The following is a 20,336-nucleotide window of genomic DNA, read 5'->3' as shown; positions in this document are numbered from 1 at the left end:
CGTCAGCTTGTCCACATTGGCTGTAGACAGGCGGCTGCGTTTGTCTGTAATGACGCCCCCTGCCGTGCTGAATACACGTTCAGACAAAACGCTGGCTGCCGGGCAGGCCAGCACCTCCAAGGCATAAAAGGCTAGCTCTGGCCACGTGGACAATTTAGAGACCCAGAAGTTGAATGGGGCCGAACCATCAGTCAGTACGTGGAGGGGTGTGCACACGTACTGTTCCACCATGTTAGTGAAATGTTGCCTCCTGCTAACACGTTGCGTATCAGGTGGTGGTGCAGTTAGCTGTGGCGTGTTGACAAAAGTTTTCCACATCTCTGCCATGCTAACCCTGCCCTCAGAGGAGCTGGCCGTGACACAGCTGCCTTGGCGACCTCTTGCTCCTCCTCTGCCTTGGCCTTGGGCTTCCACTTGTTCCCCTGTGACATTTGGGAATGCTCTCAGTAGCGCGTCTACCAACGTGCGCTTGTACTCGCGCATCTTCCTATCACGCTCCAGTGCAGGAAGTAAGGTGGGCACATTGTCTTTGTAGCGTGGATCCAGCAGGGTGGCAACCCAGTAGTCCGCACAGGTTAAAATGTGGGCAACTCTGCTGTCGTTGCGCAGGCACTGCAGCATGTAGTCGCTCATGTGTGCCAGGCTGCCCAGGGGTAAGGACAAGCTGTCCTCTGTGGGAGGCGTATCGTCATCGTCCTGCCTTTCCCCCCAGCCACGCACCAGTGATGGACCCGAGCTGCGTTGGGTGCCACCCCGCTGTGACCATGCTTCATCCTCATCCTCCTCCACCTCCTCCTCATCCTCGTCCTCCTCGTCCTCCAGTAGTGGGCCCTGGCTGGCCACATTTGTACCTGGCCTCTGCTGTTGCCAAAAACCTCCCTCTGAGTCACTTCGAAGAGACTGGCCTGAAAGTGCTAAAAATGACCCCTCTTCCTCCTCCTCCTCCTCCTCCTCCTGGGCCACCTCCTCTTCCATCATCGCCCTAAGTGTTTTCTCAAGGAGACATAGAAGTGGTATTGTAACGCTGATAACGGTGTCATCGCCACTGGCCATGTTGGTGGAGTACTCGAAACAGCGCAACAGGGCACACAGGTCTCGCATGGAGGCCCAGTCATTGGTGGTGAAGTGGTGCTGTTCTGTAGTGCGACTGACCCGTGCGTGCTGCAGCTGAAACTCCACTATGGCCTGCTGCTGCTCGCACAGTCTGTCCAGCATGTGCAAGGTGGAGTTCCACCTGGTGGGCACGTCGCATATGAGGCGGTGAGCGGGAAGGCCGAAGTTACGCTGTAGCGCAGACAGGCGAGCAGCGGCAGGATGTGAACGCCGGAAGCGCGAACAGACGGCCCGCACTTTATGCAGCAGCTCTGACATGTCGGGGTAGTTGTGAATGAACTTCTGCACCACCAAATTCAGCACATGCGCCAAGCAAGGGATGTGCGTCAAATTGGCTAGTCCCAGAGCTGCAACGAGATTTCGCCCATTATCACACACCACCAGGCCGGGCTTGAGGCTCACCGGCAGCAACCACTCGTCGGTCTGTTGTTCAATACCCCGCCACAACTCCTGTGCGGTGTGGGGCCTGTCCCCCAAACATATGAGTTTCAGAATGGCCTGCTGACGTTTACCCCGGGCTGTGCTGAAGTTGGTGGTGAAGGTGTGTGGCTGACTGGATGAGCAGGTGGAAGAAGAGGAGGAGGAAGCCGAGAAGGAGGAGGTGGCAACAGGAGGCAAAGAATGTTGCCCTGCGATCCTTGGCGGCGGAAGGACGTGCGCCAAACAGCTCTCCGCCTGGGGCCCAGCTGCCACTACATTTACCCAGTGTGCAGTTAGGGAGATATAGCGTCCCTGGCCGTGCTTACTGGTCCACGTATCTGTGGTTAGGTGGACCTTGCTACAGATGGCGTTGCGCAGTGCACACTTGATTTTATCGGATACTTGGTTGTGCAGGGAAGGCACGGCTCTCTTGGAGAAGTAGTGCCGGCTGGGAACAACATACTGTGGGACAGCAAGCGACATGAGCTGTTTGAAGCTGTCTGTGTCCACCAGCCTAAATGACAGCATTTCATAGGCCAGTAGTTTAGAAATGCTGGCATTCAGGGCCAGGGATCGAGGGTGGCTAGGTGGGAATTTACGCTTTCTATCAAATGTTTGTGAGATGGAGAGCTGAACGCTGGCGTGTGACATGGTTGAGACGCTTGGTGACGGAGGTGGTGGTGGTGGTGTTGGTGGTACATCCCCTGTTTGCTGGGCGGCAGGTGCCAACGTTCCTCCAGAGGCGGAGGAAGAGGCCGAGGCGGCAGCAGCAGAATAGGCCGAGGCGGCAGCAGCAGAAGAGGTAGCAGGGGGAGCCTGAGTGACTTCCTTGGTTTTAAGGTGTTTACTCCACTGCAGTTCATGCTTTGCATGCAGGTGCCTGGTCATGCAGGTTGTGCTCAGGTTCAGAACGTTAATGCCTCGCTTCAGGCTCTGATGGCACAGCGTGCAAACCACTCGGGTCTTGTCGTCAGCACATTGTTTGAAGAAGTGCCATGCCAGGGAACTCCTTGAAGCTGCCTTTGGGGTGCTCGGTCCCAGATGGCGGCGGTCAGTAGCAGGCGGAGTCTCTTGGCGGCGGGTGTTCTGCTTTTGCCCACTGCTCCCTCTTTTGCTACGCTGTTGGCTCGGTCTCACCACTGCCTCTTCCTCCGAACTGTGAAAGTCAGTGGCACGACCTTCATTCCATGTGGGGTCTAGGACCTCATCGTCCCCTGCATCGTCTTCCACCCAGTCTTGATCCCTGACCTCCTGTTCAGTCTGCACACTGCAGAAAGACGCAGCAGTTGGCACCTGTGTTTCGTCATCATCAGAGACATGCTGAGGTGGTATTCCCATGTCCTCATCATCAGGAAACATAAGTGGTTGTGCGTCAGTGCATTCTATGTCTTTCACCGCTGGGGAAGGGCTAGGTGGATGCCCTTGGGAAACCCTGCCAGCGGAGTCTTCAAACAGCATAAGAGACTGCTGCATAACTTGAGGCTGAGACAGTTTCCCTGGTATGCATGGGGGTGATGTGACAGACTGATGGGGTTGGTTTTCAGGCGCCATCTGTGCGCTTTCTGCAGAAGACTGGGTGGGAGATAATGTGAACGTGCTGGATCCACTGTCGGCCACCCAATTGACTAATGCCTGTACCTGCTCAGGCCTTACCATCCTTAGAACGGCATTGGGCCCCACCATATATCGCTGTAAATTCTGGCGGCTACTGGGACCTGAGGTAGTTGGTACACTAGGACGTGTGGATGTGGCAGAACGGCCACGTCCTCTCCCAGCACCAGAGGGTCCACTAACACCACCACGACCATGTCCACGTCCGCGTCCCTTACTAGATGTTTTTCTCATTGTTATGGTTCACCACAACAACAAATATATTATTTGGCCCAATGTATTGTATTCAAATTCAGCGGGATATAAATTTGAGGCCTAGTATTTAGGCGCTGGGTGACCGGTATGGATTTAGTGACAGAATTAGACTTGGAAATGCACAGAAGCGTGTGTGTGAAGTTATTCTGAATGACCCTATGTGCACCTTGAATATTATATACCCTTTTAGGGATAGATTTCAAATAGCTCTGATATAGCAGAAACCACTAAATTATGAAATTGCTAAATTGGGAATTGTATTTCAACCCAGAACAAAAAATGTGCTTTGACGGACACTAAATAACTTTCCCAGCACAACAGTACAGCGGTAACGAGAGATTTAGCAGGGATATAAATTTGAGGCCTAGTATTTAGGCGCTGGGTGACAGGTATGGGTTTAGTGACAGAATTAGACTTGGAAATACACAGTAGCGGGTGTGTGTGAAGTTATTCTGAATGACCCAATGTGCACCTTGAATATTATATACCCTTTTAGGGATAGATTTCAAATAGCTCTGATATAGCAGAAACCACTAAATTATGAAATTGCTAAATTGGGAATTGTATTTCAACCCAGAACAAAAAATGTGCTTTGACGGACACTAAATAACTTCCCAGCTACAACAGGACAGCGGTAACGAGAGATTTAGCAGGATATAAATTTGAGGCCTAGTATTTAGGCGCTGGGTGACAGGTATGGGTTTAGTGACAGAATTAGACTTGGAAATACACAGTAGCGGGTGTGTGTGAAGTTATTCTGAATGACCCAATGTGCACCTTGAATATTATATACCCTTTTAGGGATAGATTTCAAATAGCTCTGATATAGCAGAAACCACTAAATTATGAAATTGCTAAATTGGGAATTGTATTTCAACCCAGAACAAAAAATGTGCTTTGACGGACACTAAATAACTTTCCCAGCTACAACAGGACAGCGGTAACGAGAGATTTAGCAGGATATAAATTTGAGGCCTAGTATTTAGGCGCTGGGTGACAGGTATGGGTTTAGTGACAGAATTAGACTTGGAAATACACAGTAGCGGGTGTGTGTGAAGTTATTCTGAATGACCCAATGTGCACCTTGAATATTATATACCCTTTTAGGGATAGATTTCAAATAGCTCTGATATAGCAGAAACCACTAAATTATGAAATTGCTAAATTGGGAATTGTACTTCAACCCAGAACAAAAAATGTGCTTTGACGGACACTAAATAACTTTCCCAGCTACAACAGGACAGCGGTAACGAGAGATTTAGCGGGATATAAATTTGAGGCCTAGTATTTAGGCGCTGGGTGACCGGTATGGATTTAGTGACAGAATTAGACTGGGATATGGCCAAAAAATAACCACACTATTGCTGGTTAAATGCACTTGGTGACGGGCGCAGCTTGCCCCTGATGTAGTATATGGCCAAAAAATGAACAGACTATTGCTGGTTAAATGCACTTGGTGTCACAGCTTGACCAACCACACTACTGAGGGTTAAATGCACTTGGTGACGGGCGCAGCTTGCCCCTGATGTAGTATATGGCCAAAAAATAAACAGACTATTGCTGGTTAAATGCACTTGGTGTGACAGCTTCACCCTGATGTAGGCTTTAGCCAGAAAACAACCACACCATTGAGGGTTAAATGCACTTGGTGACAGGCGCAGCTTGCCCCTGATTTTGTATATGGCCAAAAAATGAACAGACTATTGCTGGTTAAATGCACTTGGTGTGACAGCTTCACCCTGATGTAGGCTTTAGCCAAAAAACAACCACACCATTGAGGGTTAAATGCACTTGGTGACAGGCGCAGCTTGCCCCTGATTTTGTATATGGCCAAAAAATGAACAGACTATTGCTGGTTAAATGCACTTGGTGTGACAGCTTCACCCTGATGTAGGCTTTAGCCAAAAAACAACCACACCATTGAGGGTTAAATGCACTTGGTGACAGGCGCAGCTTGCCCCTGATTTTGTATATGGCCAAAAAATGAACAGACTATTGCTGGTTAAATGCACTTGGTGTGACAGCTTCACCCTGATGTAGGCTTTAGCCAAAAAACAACCACACCATTGAGGGTTAAATGCACTTGGTCGCAGCTTGTGCTGGCGCACCACAAGACACAAAATGGCCGCCGATCACCCCAGAAAAATGTGACTGACAAACGGTCTGGGCAGCCTAAAAACAGTGAGCAATTGAGGATCAGCAGCTCAATGATCCACAGCTGCAGATCGATCAGTTAATCAAGTCCTTTGGAGGAGTTAATCTGCCTAATCTCGCCCTACTGTCGCAGCCGCAACCTCTCCCTACGCTAATCAGAGCAGAGTGACGGGCGGCGCTATGTGACTCCAGCTTAAATAGAGGCTGGGTCACATGGTGCTCTGGCCAATCACAGCCATGCCAATAGTAGGCATGGCTGTGATGGCCTCTTGGGGCAAGTAGTATGACGCTTGTTGATTGGCTGCTTTGCAGCCTTTCAAAAAGCGCCAAGAAAGCGTCACAAAAGCGCGAAGAAAGCGACGAACACCGAACCCGAACCCGGACTTTTACGAAAATGTCCGGGTTCGGGTCCGTGTCACGGACACCCCAAAATTCGGTACGAACCCGAACTATACAGTTCGAGTTCGCTCATCCCTATTCTTATATATAGAGTTTTCCAGGGAAAGGAGTAGGGGTGCTGCCACAAGTCGTGGCTGTGCTGCTCTTTGGAATGCGACAAAAAGCATCAAAAAACTAAATTGGGTTTTTGCAATTGCATACCTTCGGTTATTTAGCATTTTCCTCCAGCAAGGGAAAACGCACAGCAGACTTAGATTACATTAGGTCATCAGTATCTAATCAATGGGGGTCTGACACCATGCCTAGGCCATGTGGCGTCAGTCATCAGTAACGTGGCCTGGGAGTAGCTCAGCCCTATTGAAGTGAATGGGGCTAAGCTGTGATATCAAGCACAACCGCTATAGAATGTATGGCGCTGTGCTTGGTAAGCAGGGAGAAGGCCGTGGCGCAGGACTCGCAGGAGCACCGCTGCCTTCTCAAACAGCTGATCAGTGGGGTTTCTGGGTGTCGGACCCCCACTGATCTAATACTGATGACCTATCCAGAGAATAGTTCATCAGTAAAAAACTCTCCTTTAGGCTACATTCACACGGCCGTTGTTTTGGTCCGCATCCGAGACCCATACACTTCAATGGACCATCCGTTGCTCCTATTCTTGTCCGATTTGTGGACAAGAATAGGAATTTCTATAATGGGCGACCCGTTCTACAAATTGTGGAAGGCACACGGGCAGCATCCGTGTTTTGCGGATCGCAAAACATGACATGGTCGAGTGAATGTAGCCTTAAAGTAACTTTATTTTGTAATTAATGTAATTTAGTTTGGCTGTGCGTGATTTTACTTCCCCCCCCCCCCCCCCCCTTTGCTGGAAGAAAACGCAGGTTTGCTGTTGCAAAAACGTATACTTTTTTGGGGGGGCTTTTTATGCTGTATTTTGCCACATTCAAACAGCAGCACAGCCGTATTGTGTGGCAGCACACTTATGATCCTCCTTATACCCTCATCAGTATTGTTCATTCACGTGTACCTCTCAAGTGTTTATTGGTCGCGCGTCTTCACATTCATGCATAAAGCTCCAGTAGTGTTTGGTGCGGCTGCAGTCCGCTCAGTGGAGCTTGCGTTTACTATCGCTGTTCTCTGCCAGCGCTTAAAACAAACATTTACACGGCTGACGTGACTAGTATTCCAAAAAAATTCTTAACTGCTTATTCACTGGAAAAATGTGCCTTTTTACGACTGCCATGAAGAGGCCTTGTTCTACAGCACAGTGGTGTAAGTAATGCAGGAATATCTCCTGCCACCTGGCTTAGCTCCTGCTCTAACTGCCGGAATCGGTGGAAATTCCAATCCCTGTTCTTTAAAGGGGTATTCTCATGTGGATGTTTTATGGTGCGGGTCCCACCTCTGTTACCTGTTCCTCAGGACTGAGCCCTGCCATGACACAACACACCCCACATGCGTGGCTTCCTACGTATATAATGCTATGGGACTTCGTACAATGGCCGAGCTAATATGCGGCTATATTTTGGAAGTCTGATGGAAGTGAATGAAGAAAACCATGTAAACAAAGGTGTGACATCCATTCAAGGCAGGGCCCTTATTTGGAGGTGGACCCTCTACCTATTGCAATAAATGTTCAGATGAGAAAACCGGTCTAAAGTTGGCCATACACATTCTTTTGTCGGCAAAACCATCTGTCGAGGAATAGTCGGCAGCTCTGTTCTCAGAGGATGTCGGTGGAGACCAGGATCGGGTGAAATAAATAGTTTTTCCCGATCCTTTTGTTCTATGGGGAGATAAACAGTTGCCAGAATTGTCTGTCAGGAGCTTTCTCCTCTCTCCCGATAGAATACACACGCTCGACGTTGAGGGAGACGGCATAGATAGGCGTTGGCCGAACGATTGGCTGACAGCTATTGAATGTGTATGGCCAGATTAACTGTTTGAAAGTGACCATACCATGATCTGTGGGTATGCTGTACTTTGGGTCACTGGGTCCCCAATGGGATCTGATCAGGAACTGTGATGTCTTTGGGGGACCTGGAAAGGACCCCAAAGCAGAGTGTTGCCTTAATAGCCAGTGTCGTGTTGATACAGATCATAATGGAATGACATACAGGGAAAAAACTGAAACTTGAAAGACAATCTCACAATGAAAAAAAAAATGACAAATACCATTTAGTAAAACACCTTGAATTAAAACAAAAATCTAGATATATTGGGTATCGCGAAGAGTGAATTTAAGAGGTTATTTAACGTGCCCTTTGGACAACAGAATTTTTTTCAAAGTGGTGTAAAGTAGAACTGGCTGAGTTGCCCATAGCAACAAAGAAGATTAATCCTTTCATTTTTCAGTTGCTTTGGAAAATGAAAGGTGGAATCTGGTTGCTACGGGCAACTCAGCCAGTTCTACTTTACACCACTTTGATAAATCTCCTCCAATATCCGTACCACAGACAAAATGTATAAACTAATACATTAACCTATATTCAGCCTTGAATGGTGTGATAAATAAATACAATTTTGTTATAAAAGATCTCATGTAGTCACATCAGTGAAAAAATACAAAACATCTGGCTGAAATGCGGAGAGGCAAAAACAAGAAAAATTTGTGATGGTATTAGTTGCTCTTGCTTTCCAGAAAACCCTGTTGAACGGTGCCCTGGAGTGTCTGAAAAACGCATCTAAGAGCGAGCAGACTATCTCTACTAAAGCCATCATGCTCTACGCCTTGACGTTGGCTGATCTTCCAGAATATAGAGAACCCTTGCTTCAGAGTGTGATGAGACAGGCCAAAACTGAAGGTTTGACTTTCAAGTCCTGTAGATTGCTTACCAAAATCTCACATTGCAAAGATCAATGCCAAATTCAAACTTTATATAATTATTTTATTTTTTTTCTTTAATGCAGGTGGCACAATCCACTTTGAACGTGAGAACATGCCCACCATGAAAGCAGTTCCATTTTTCTTCCCGCAATATCCCTCACTTGAGAATGAGATCACATCTTATGTGTTGCTAAGCTATTCAGCTGGACCCATTAATCAAGAAACCCTTACCACAATGGGACAGATGGCCATTTGGCTTGTTCGCCAGCAAAACTCACTTGGTGGTTTCAGATGCACAAAGGTAACTAGAAAAGTTAACGACTAAAGAAACACTGCCACAGCTTTTCACTTTTATATCATTGTCAACTTTATTTTTTGCTTTGTTTGCAGGACACTTCTATAGGCCTCCAAGCTCTGGCTGCAGTTGGTAAACAGCTATATACTCCTAGCGCTCAGCAAACTGTGGCGGTCAAAAGGGGCAATGGTGAAGTGAGCACACTAGAGTTAAATCAAGACAACAGACTGGTGGCCAATAGAGTGCCCCTTCCAGAAGCTACAGGAGACTACAGCATTGAAGTCAGCGGGTCCGGCTGGTGCATGATTCAGGTTACCTTCAATACTAACTTTTCCAGCTCTTTGGCTTTATTGCAGTATAACAGCTGAAACAAGTAAAGAACTATAGGGGTAGCGGTCTCCTCTGTGCCCTGACGTCTCAAGACGCAAGTTTTGTAAATAGCACATGAGGGAAGCCTGTGACAAATTTTTCATTGGGACCTAGGAGCTCCAAACTATGCCTCCTCTTCCAGTGTGGCTGTTGAATTAAAGGGCTTCTGTCACCCCCCAAAAGGGTATATATATTTTTTTAGGCTAATTAAAATCCTTATACTGCAATTTTTCAATATATAGGGCTCTTACCCTTTTCTGTTGGCTAGTTTATTTAAAAACTGCACTTTTATAATATGTAAATTACCTCTCTACCAGCAAGTAGGGTGGTTGCTTGCTGGTAGCCGCCGCATCCTCCTTTAAAAAAAAAAAACGCCCCCTCCTCCTGCTGATTGACAGGGTCAGCGAGCGCTCTCCTCCTCCGGCTGGCCCTGTCTGCAATTCAAATCCCGCGTCTGCACCTCATTCGGCGCAGGCGCTCTGAGAGAAGGACGCTCGCTTCCTCAGCACTTCCTCAGTGCGCCTGCGCCGATGACGTCACCTCTAAACCCGAAAGAGAAGACGTCATTGGCGCAGGCGCACTGAGGAAGTGCTGAGGAAGCGAGCGTCCTTCTCTCAGAGCGCCTGCGCTGAATGAGGTGCAGGCGCGGGATTTGAATTGCAGAAGGAGGAGAGCGCTCGCTGGCCCTGTCAATCAACAGGAGGAGGGGGCGTTTTGTTGAAAGGAGGATGCGGTGGCTACCGGCAAGTAGGCGCCCTACTTGCTGGTAGAGAGGTAATTTACATATTATAAAAGTGCAGTTTTTAAAGAAACTAGACAACAGAAAAGGGTAAGAGCGCTATATATTGAAAAATCGCAGTATAAGGATTTTAATTAGCCTAAAAAAAATAAAAAATACTTTTGTGGGGGGTGACAGAAGCCCTTTAAATGGGCCAAATGGTTCATGAGGTCTTCTAGTGCTAGGTCCCTCAGTGATCAGCCCTGATTGCTGGGCAAACCTTGCAGAAGGTTTTTATTTACGATGCAATGGCCCATAGGAAAGAGAAAACATTACACAGTGCCCATGGACACGATGGGTCTTCCAGAATTAAGAACACGCTACCAGAGGATGGGAGTGGTGGTAGCTCTGACACGGATCACAGTGGCTATCCTCAAACCAATGTCCTTCTAGGTCCATGCAGTGATAGAACGGTGCATTCTTACTTCCCTCGAGGCACACCCTGATATTGCGGCTCCTTTGAGGTGGTAATTAGGGTGCACTTGGTGTTAGATGTTTTGGTGGAGTGCAATACCGGAATGTAGATGCAGGTGTAATGGCTGGCGTATGGTGGTCGCTTCAGTGACCTGGCCAGTTAGTGCAAATAGGTCTCTCTTTACTAAAGTACAGGAGCAGTAGTACATCAAACAGTATCAAGGAAACCTTTCCACCAGCAGTTCTTCCCAATGGCAATGTATGGATAGCAGCAATGATGAGAGTTGTGGTACTTCTTTCTGTCTCCTTAAAGTTTCTCTGCTGAACCTCAGGCAGTTTAAGTCTTTGGTATGGGTTCTGTAACTCCTAGGTACAGATTTAACCTACTGCTAGCCAAGGGTGCACTGGCAACATTCCCTCCCAGCAGCAATGTCTATATATAATGTCTCTCTCTGTGTCTCTAACTTGGGGGCAGACCTAGGTCTATATACTAAAAGTGCTCAGTCAGGGTTGTTAACCCTGACCCATCCATACAATACTATTCAGTAACAAAATAGCTCAATAAACAACATTTCAATTGACTAACTACATTAGAACAATTAATCTTTTGCAGATGCCCTGTTCTGGGGTACTGCATCTCCTTTATGGCTATGTAGGGGGGACCCCTTCTCCACTAACTCTCTAATACTTGTGGCGAAGGAGGCTTATGAGGGAAGTTTTAAAATAGCTTGCTGTGTAAAAAGATTTGTTTCATGTTTGCTAAAAGTTTTTAAATTAAATGGTGATTTATATTTTCTGTTTTCTTTTTTTTTTTAGACTACAGTTGGGTATAACATCCCAATACCCAAAGAAAATGCTGCTTTCTCATTGTCTCTATCCACCTCTTCAGATGGCTGTGTCAATGGAGTGGCTCGCAGCATAATTATTAAGGGCAGTGTCAGGTAAAATAAACGAATGGCTCTTGTTTGAATCCCCCCCCCCCCCCTCCAATATATTCTAAATCTAAGCAAACACCAATGAGGGGGTCTGATTTGGTTGTGTAAATCATTTGAACCCAAAAAAGCTCTGATTGCCTAAAAAGCTCTCTGATTTTTCTCAATCGAATCGCACAAAATTCAGGCACAACCAGAATAAAAATTTAAAAAATTACATTAAATTTCCAAATTTCTGAATCCATTCTCTCTCCTCTTTTAAAAATGAATTGTTCAGAGGTAAATTAACTTTTTGCTAGTTTAGCATGAACCTACAGAATACGAATGTGTGTTTTTTATTTTTATTTAAAAAAATATAATTTGCGAGTGTACGGGCCTTTTTTTTGTGTTCCGTATACGGAACCATTCATTTCAATGGTTCCGCAAAAAAAACCGGAATGTACTCTGTATGCATTCCATTTCCGTTTGTCCGTTCCATTGAAAGATAGAACATGTCCTATTATTGCCCGCAAATTAGGTTCCGTGGCTCCATTCAAGTCAATGGGTCCGCAAAAAAAAAGGAACACATGCGGAAATGTATCCGTTCCGTTTTTTTCGGAACCATTTATTGAAAATGTTATGCCCAGCCCAATTTTTTCTATGTAATTACTGTATACTGTACATGGCATACCGAAAAACGGAAAGGAAACGCAATGGAACTCAAACTGAACAACGGATCCATGAAAAACGGACCACAAAAACTATTAAATCCATACGTTCGTGTGAGCTAGGCCTTAGCCAAAGTCTAAAACGGAGCTGCTGAGCCTTATACTTAATCTGCACATTGGCTCACTTGTTAGACCTGCAATTTTTGCAATTTTGCAATTGAAACCAAGAAACCTCAAAAATTAAAAATAAATCACATTGAGGTTACAAGGGGTTACCCAGGAATTTGATACTGAAGGCCTATCCTTACGATGGGTCATCAATATCAAATTGGCAGGGGTCCAACTCCCAGCATTCCCACTGATTAGATGTTTGAAGCGGTTTCTGCACTCACTGGATCTCCGGTGGGCACTGAGGCCTCCTTACAGGTTACCAAGCACTACACCATAAATTGTATTTACTTGAATGGGACTGTGCTGCACTTAGGCCAGGTGACCAATTTACAGTGACATCACATGGCCTAGGGAGATGCCTAAGCTCTCATGGAGTGTCTCGTCCTCTTCGAAACAGCTGATTGAAGGGAGTTAGATCTCTGTGACCTGATATTGATGACCAGTCCTCAAGATAGGGTCATTAATATGATTTCCAGATAACACCTTTAACTGGGGAATGAACAGGAAACTCCTTTTTATTTGTCGATCCACTAATTTTTCCAGGCTCCTCCTCTGCCGACAATGATGGCATTTGGCAGCCCAAACCACTTTCTGCTATTCTTGGATCGGACAGCATTGCTCACATGAACAGTGCTGGCCAATCCAACAGAAGGGCTGGACAAATGGGAAGTTATTTGGGTTACTGGTACAATTTTCACCAGATGGCAAGATAGATGGCAAAGGAGGAGCCCGGGAATTATAGAGGATCTGCAACTAGAAGATGAAAATGAGGACACAATGTAATTGTTCTGTTTGCTCCCCAGTTAGGGTCCATTCAGACGTCCGTAGTGCATTGCAGAGCCTGCACCCCCATAGAACTGCCTATTCTTGTCCGCAATTGCGGACAAGAATAGGACATGTTCAACTTATTTTTTCCAGAGCCGCTGACCGGAAGATCGGGGGCGCGCTCCAGAAATGCAGATGCGGAGAGCACAAAGTGTGCTCTCCGCATCCATTCCGTCCCCATTGAGAATGAATGGGTCCACACCCGTTCCGCAATTTCCGGAACTGATGCAGGCCCATTATACGGACGTGTGAATGGAGCCTTAATGTGATTTTTATTTATTATTTGAAGATATATTAAACTATTTTCTGCCATTACTCATATCCCACATGAATCAGTGGAGGAAGAGATGTACTGTAAAAGGAATTCCATGCAACCTTTTTTTTTTTTTTCTTTCAGTTATAACGGACCCCGTAATGAATCTAACTTGGCCATTGTCAGCATCAGGCCGTATTCTGGTTACACTGTTGACTTTTCTTCACTTTATGAGGTTGGTGATGGTTCTTTTGCTTTTAGGTGAATTAAATAAAGTCCTACTTCTTAAAAGGATTGTCCAGCTCACAATAATTTTGTACATGTCTGAAAATAAGATGTACCACTAGCTAATATACTTGAGATAACAAAGGTGCCTCAATCTCCAAATATTGGTGCCTGTTGTGATCACTCAACTTCCCGCTTGCTGGAACCAGAGCTTCTATCTGGAGTTTGGGCACCTTTTTGTTAAAATAAAATACTTTCTATTAGAATTATATTTATTTTTATTTTTTAAATTTGGGGGTTATTTGTTTTGAACCTTTTTTCCAGGTTGGACAACCCCTTTTTATATAGGGACACTCCTCAAAGACCATTCTTTACCTAGACTGTATTTTTAATTCCATCTCTTTCTACCCCTCTAGAAGGTTAACATTGGGTGGGGCCCAAAGTCTATATTTTCTATTGAGTAATTTTTGTTCAGAACTCCCCTTCCCCCTACATTTTTATAGACTGCAAGCAGTAGAAAGTGTCTAGCAGGGATGCACAACTTTTTATTGAATGGTTTGGATTGCACATGCACACGAACAGTCACTTGAATGGGGTCCGCGATCCACATCTGACGGTCCGTACTGCATGCAATACTTTTTTTGCGGTGCAGAGGCACGGAGAGAAACCCCACAGAAGTACTTCGTAGTGCTTCCGTGGGGTTCCATGGCTCACTTCTGCACCAACCTTCCGGACCCGCTGTTTGCAATGGCCGTGTGCATGAACTCGAAGGCTGAGGCCTACTCCATAAATGTCCTATGCTTCAGAGATTCATTTCTAGGACCCACTTATCAGGCAAATGGAGTCCAACTGGCAGTACTGATTGGATAGTGTCAGACAGTGCAGGGACAACCCCCACTGGTAACGCCCTGATGGACCTTTGTTTCAAACTGCTTGTAATTCATTCATGACTAATAGAAGCATAATAAGTACATTCTAGTGTCATAAGAATAGATGCTACAGAATTATAATTTTTTTTTATCACATGGGAAAAATAAGTGGTTCCTAAAACAGACCTGTCAGGAGTGGTGGCAGGAGCCGTGTAGTTTATCTCGTAAAATGTGAACGGTTAATACTTGAGATGTTCACCAGTGCTTAGACATGTGCGTCCTCTGCAAGACTGGCCTCGGCGGTCTATTGTTTCAGTGTTCATATAAAAGATCTGTATTTTCAAATGACAAATTTACAATTTTTATATAATTTATTTAATTAACTTTTATTAATTCTTTTTACAGTTAAGGGAACAAAAGGTCATTCTAAAATCTGAACAGGGCCCAAAAGGAGAGGTCATCCTGTATTTTGAAACTGTAAGTGATCTGAGCATATTTTTTTTTTTTCTTCCAATAGAAAACTCTTTTAAGCTTTATGGCAGCAAGTGTGGGGGGGGGGGGGAAGGGGCTTCTGCTGCGGCCATTTGCTTTACAGTAAAGTACAACTGCCAAAACAGCAGAAAATCGATTCATCTCCTGAAACACATAGAAGATTCGTTAAAAGAAAGGGACGGTAAGGGGCCGTAGGCTGTGGAGCAGGGACCTGGCTCTCACATGAAAGCCGCGCTTCTGCTCTAACAGCCCGGACTGGCTGGAGTGCCGATCCGGGCTGTTTAACGCTTTACATGCCATGGGCAATGACGCCTGCTGCATGTAAAGCAGTGACAAAGGGAGCGGACTCCCTCTTTCTCACTCTGGCACCCCGCAAATGTGATCGCTGGGTGCCGATGTGTGCAAATGGTTGGCTGGAGCCTGGTATAGGCCCCAAGCCAGCGTTGAGTATTTTCCAGCAGGCTGTGCCTCTCATTAAAATGCAATGCATATAAGGATAGTGCATTTTATATTAAAAGCAATCAGAATGTTGTCTGTTAAAGTCCCCTTGTGGGACTATTAAGTGGTTAAAAAATAACACATTTTAGTCAATTACAAAAATTCCAGTAAAAAAAAAGCTTTTTTTCAAATCGAAAAAATGCTTTTCAATGAAAAATTGCAAAAAAAACTCCCCCGCATGTTTTTATATCATCATGTCTGTAACGCACCACTCTACATAAATATCATGTAAATTATCCCCTACAGTGAACGCCATAAAAGTTAAATAATGACAGACTTGTTAATTTATTGTTAGTTAATTTATTCTTAGTTGCCACCGAAAAAAATACGTAATAACAAGCGATCAAGACACATGATATACTCCAAAATAATACCAATGAAAACTACAATTCGTCCTGCAAAAATCAAGCCCTCACACAACTCCATAGAAATAAAAATAAAACGGTTATGGTCTTGTGAAGCGGCGATGCGAAAAGATTTTCTTCCTTTTAAAATATAAGGGGTTTTATTGCACAAAAGTAGTAAAACGTAAAGAAAATGTATTTGGAATCGCTAACTGTACTAGAGAATAAAGATATATTATGTTAATTTATATAAAAAAAATAAGCGCTGTAAAAATTCAGTGGCAGTATTGCTGTTTTTTCCCATCTCCCTCCCAGAAAGAGTTAATAAAAACTAATTGGAAAGTTGTGTACTCCAAAATGGCACCATTAAAACTACAACTTGTCCTGCAAAAAAAACAAGCCCTCCTACATCTATGTAGATGGAAAAATAAAAAAGTTATAGCTTTTGGAAGGCAACAATGAAAAAAGGAAGAAAAACACTTGGTCGGCAAGGCCCAAAACAGGCTGGTCACTATGGGGTTAAGACTAGTTGAAAATATTCAGTAAGAATATGCTGCCATCACTTCTTTCTGGTCTGGTTTGAACGCAGCATGGCTGACTTCAAAAAGTAGGGGTAATATTGAAATGCTTCTTCTGTTATAAAATCCAATACCTGTGGTGCCAAATTGGTTCACTCCACAGCACAATGTGAATAGGAGCGAATTGTAACTAATGAAGAATATTCTAATCGTGAACGTTGAGAATTTGCAAATATCTATAATATAGTGCTACAGCTTCATAATAGCAAATATTCAATTTTTTTTTTTTATCACTAGATAAACCTATAATCTTTTCTCACTTATTGTATATAGCTTCTCTTTATCCTTGTTGTTCTATATATCACTCATACCTTTTTTTTTCTTTTATAGTTATTATTTTACCCATCATTAATAGACTTGTATTAAGTATTGTCCTACCAATCATTAATAATTTATTTTTATAGATGCTATATTTTATTTTTAAAATAAATCATTACCTATAACCTACAATAGACAACATATAACAAACATTCATACAAAGGTTGTATGCCAAAAGCCAGGTATGTGCAAGCCAAACAACCTATCCATGAGACAGGTATAGTCATCATACCTTACAATGGCAGCCTTGTCTACTATAAGACATACAAAACCAGCTCTCTATCCAAAAGAAGAGATCCAGCGAGCCTCAAAGTTGCATGACCCGCGCACTTAACTCACTAGGGTGACAAAAAAAATTTTCTTTATTTTTTATTTTTTTTGGATGCCAGCTAACTCTTCTCTCACTGCTTAGGAGAGCTGCATAAAAAATTAAGTTTCTAAATGTCCTAACATTATATTCAATAACCTTTCTATGTTTTGTCATGTAAACTCATTTGTATAAATTTGGGCATGTGGGAAAGACATATAGTGTTTCAGCTAAAAGACGAGGCAGATTCTGGTAGTTTGCATGTCTTTCCCATATGCCCAAGTTTATGCAAATGAGTTTACATAACAAAACCGTATAGAAAGGTTATTGAATATAATGTTAGGACAATTAGAAAACTTATTTTTTTTTTTATACAGCCCTCCTAAGCAGTGAGAGATGAGTTAGCTGGCATCTAAAAAAAAAATAATTATAATTCAATTTTTGTCACCCTAATGTTGGTCCCCCAAGCCATCCAGCTTAAATCAAGCAACTTTGAGGCTCACTGTCATTTTCCTTTTGGATAGAGAGCTGGTCTATATATGTCTCATAGTGCACAAGGCTGCCATTGTAAGGTATGTTGACTGTACCAATCTCATGGATAGGTTGTTGGCTTGCAAATATCTGGATTTTAACTTGCATCTTTTGTGGGATTGTTTGTCTGTATGTTATAGGCAATGTAATTGCACGTGCAATATGCAAATATTACATTGCCGATGTTTTGCAATCCCAAATTCTCGAATTTGTGAATTTACGACGAATATTCAGCAAAAAATTTATGAAATACCTCGACTTCTTCGATTATTGCCTATGCAACTCATCACTAAATCGTTCAACATGTTTGTTTTTTCAGAACATCAATGATTTTGATCTTGACAATATATCCAGGTGAACTGAATTCTAAGTAATGACTAATCCCTATTATCTTTTAGATCACCGAAGATCCTATTGACTTTAGCTTAAGGTTTTTGATTGGCCAACGGGTTCTGAATGTGAAGACCAGTTCAGCGGTGGTGTACAGTTATTACCAACCAGGTAACTTTTCGTAGTGGAGATAAATGAGCTAATAAATAAATTAGAAAATGGGGCATCTCTGGTGTAGAGCTCTCAGGCTGTAAATACAGGCTTTTGAGAATGCACGTTATCAACATAAGTCAAAAGAAATGTAATGTCACATTGCACTTTCCCAAAACGTAAGGTTGATATTGGCATCTATCATTTTTTAGACCAATAACCTAATATTGGCTGCATAATAAGGTACATTTTTCTTTCTTCTTTCAGATGAGAATGGAGCCGCCTCCTATAGCCACCCCTGTGTTGGAGCTACAGTAGGTATGAGGACATTCTCTGGTTTATTAAAAGGTTTGTCATGTTGGGACAACTCCCCTTCCATAAGTCAGTAGTTTTCCTCATAATCATGATGCTCATCATGGAGTTGATACAGGTCAAGTGGGCACTGAAAGCTCTGGGGAATAGCTGGTATGTCCAGGGTATGATGCCAGCTAGAGACAAGTGAATTTCTTAAGTTTCACACAAAAATTTGCTTTGAGATGAATTACTTCATCACGTAGCTAATTTTTATTTGTAAGTAGTGGGTGCAATGACAGGGAGCTGTGATAGCGCCGCCAGTCATTGTACCCCTCGTATGTCGTGTTCATACATGATTGTGGCAACAGAGTGTAAGATAAAAATAAAATAAATAAATCAAACTTACTGCCTCCATTTGCTCAAGACGGGCCGGCCACCAACATCTTGCTTGAAGATCTCAGCCGAAATCCTGTGCGGCGTGAGATTACGTCATCATGCCGGCTGGCGTGGAGACATATGACAGATTTAATCTCGCGCAGCACTGGATTTCAGCCGAGATCTTCAAGCAAGATGGCGACTGGCGGCCCGTTGCGAGAAAATGGAGGCAGTAAGTTTGAATTGTTTTCTATACCATTTCAGGTTAAATCTATTTCGCTGACACTAAGCACGAGAAAATTCGGCTTCTAGGCGAATCGACTTTATCCTTCGTGGGATTCAATTTGCTCATTTCTAATTCCAGCACACCAGTCTCTTTAAAATCAGTTGAAATCCAACTGGTCATGAGTTTGAGGTAGAGAGGAAATGTATTTGTCTAGTCTACCATGCTCTTGCTGTAAAGCCATACAATACCTCAAAATAAGAAAAACAGGAATACTCTAGTATTGTTCGCATCATACACTTTGCAGGGTTTGTCCTCCAGTGGTCCCATCGTATGACACCGTGATGGACCAGCAGAAAACAACCCTATTTGGAGGTGACTTTAGGGCCATTCCTTTGCTGCTACAAGCTATTTCTTATGGAATGACTGTGTGCAAAGATTACAATGCAGTTAAATGTGGATGTGCACATGTTCTGCATAGATGGAAGGCGGTCCTTTTAAAATACATATTTTGTCAATTATGTGGTGATGTTATTTTTTTTATTGTAGGGTCTTCATGAGAAGATGACTTGCTCCAAAGAATGAAATAAAAGAGAACACTTTCTACTTGACTTCTAGCAACACAAGGCCACTTTCTGGAGAAGGATCAAATTTGTTTTATTTTTTCTTTCTCGTGGAGGATTTCGTAATATTTCGAGGACTGAACAATAGCTTGCATTCCTTCTGTTTTATGTCTTAAATGTTTTGGGAAACAATCAGTTTATTGTAGAGCAGTGGTCTTCAACCTGTTGCAAAACTGCAACTCTTAGTATGTCTTGACAGCCTTTGGCTGTTAAGATGCTGGGAATTGTCTTGTCGGGATGGAACCCATGGTTGTAGAGTGATAGATTCATACAAAAGCCATTAAGTCCTGCTCCTCTACAGATGTCATCATTTTAAGGGCAATATCCTTTCAAGTTGGAATTGAATTGCTGACATCTTTTAAGACCACTTATATCTGTATCCTGGGCATGGTGCTTCTCCTTCCAACTCGCAAATTATATAAATAAAAAGTCAGCATTAAAGAACCTGAATATGTGTACAATGGTTTAACTATAATATTGAGAATGCTGGCTTTGTGCCCAGTATGGACTCTACACAGTGTTTGATAGATGTGAATGTTCTCTGCGTGTGTGCCACTCTGACATCATAAGTGACAAAGTTCAAGTGGTCTATTAGTATTTAGGATTAGTGTTGATCAAGCACATTGGAAGTCAATGAGAGAACCCGAGCGTTAAACCGGGCACCCCCTGCTCTGAAAAGGGGAGGGTGTCTGGTTCATACGAAAAGGTCAGAAATA

General features: G+C 43.8%; 1 protein-coding gene across 3 annotated transcripts in view; it reads left to right on the top strand.

Annotated features, from left to right (window-relative positions):
• Positions 1-20,070, top strand: part of LOC122939837 (ovostatin-like) — a 79,865-nt gene extending 59,795 nt beyond the window's left edge. For 2 of the 3 annotated variants that reach the window (XM_044296022.1, XM_044296021.1), the window contains exons 28-36: positions 8,594-8,756; positions 8,863-9,080; positions 9,170-9,385; positions 11,452-11,576; positions 13,608-13,698; positions 14,963-15,034; positions 18,024-18,126; positions 18,373-18,419; positions 19,547-20,070. In XM_044296022.1, coding sequence (XP_044151957.1) covers positions 8,594-8,756; positions 8,863-9,080; positions 9,170-9,385; positions 11,452-11,576; positions 13,608-13,698; positions 14,963-15,034; positions 18,024-18,126; positions 18,373-18,419; positions 19,547-19,582 — 1,071 coding nt within the window. In that variant the 3' untranslated portion in view covers positions 19,583-20,070. Of the gene's footprint in view, positions 1-8,593; positions 8,757-8,862; positions 9,081-9,169; positions 9,386-11,451; positions 11,577-13,607; positions 13,699-14,962; positions 15,035-18,023; positions 18,127-18,372; positions 18,424-19,546 lie in introns of all 3 variants that reach the window. The other variant, XM_044296023.1, reaches the window with a different exon arrangement.
• Positions 20,071-20,336: the final 266 nt, after the last annotated feature.

Source organism: Bufo gargarizans, chromosome 6, assembly GCF_014858855.1.
Source record: "Bufo gargarizans isolate SCDJY-AF-19 chromosome 6, ASM1485885v1, whole genome shotgun sequence".
Classification (NCBI taxonomy): domain Eukaryota; kingdom Metazoa; phylum Chordata; class Amphibia; order Anura; family Bufonidae; genus Bufo; species Bufo gargarizans.
Note: the sequence above shows the minus strand (reverse complement) of the source record. Positions and strands in the feature narration are given on the sequence as shown.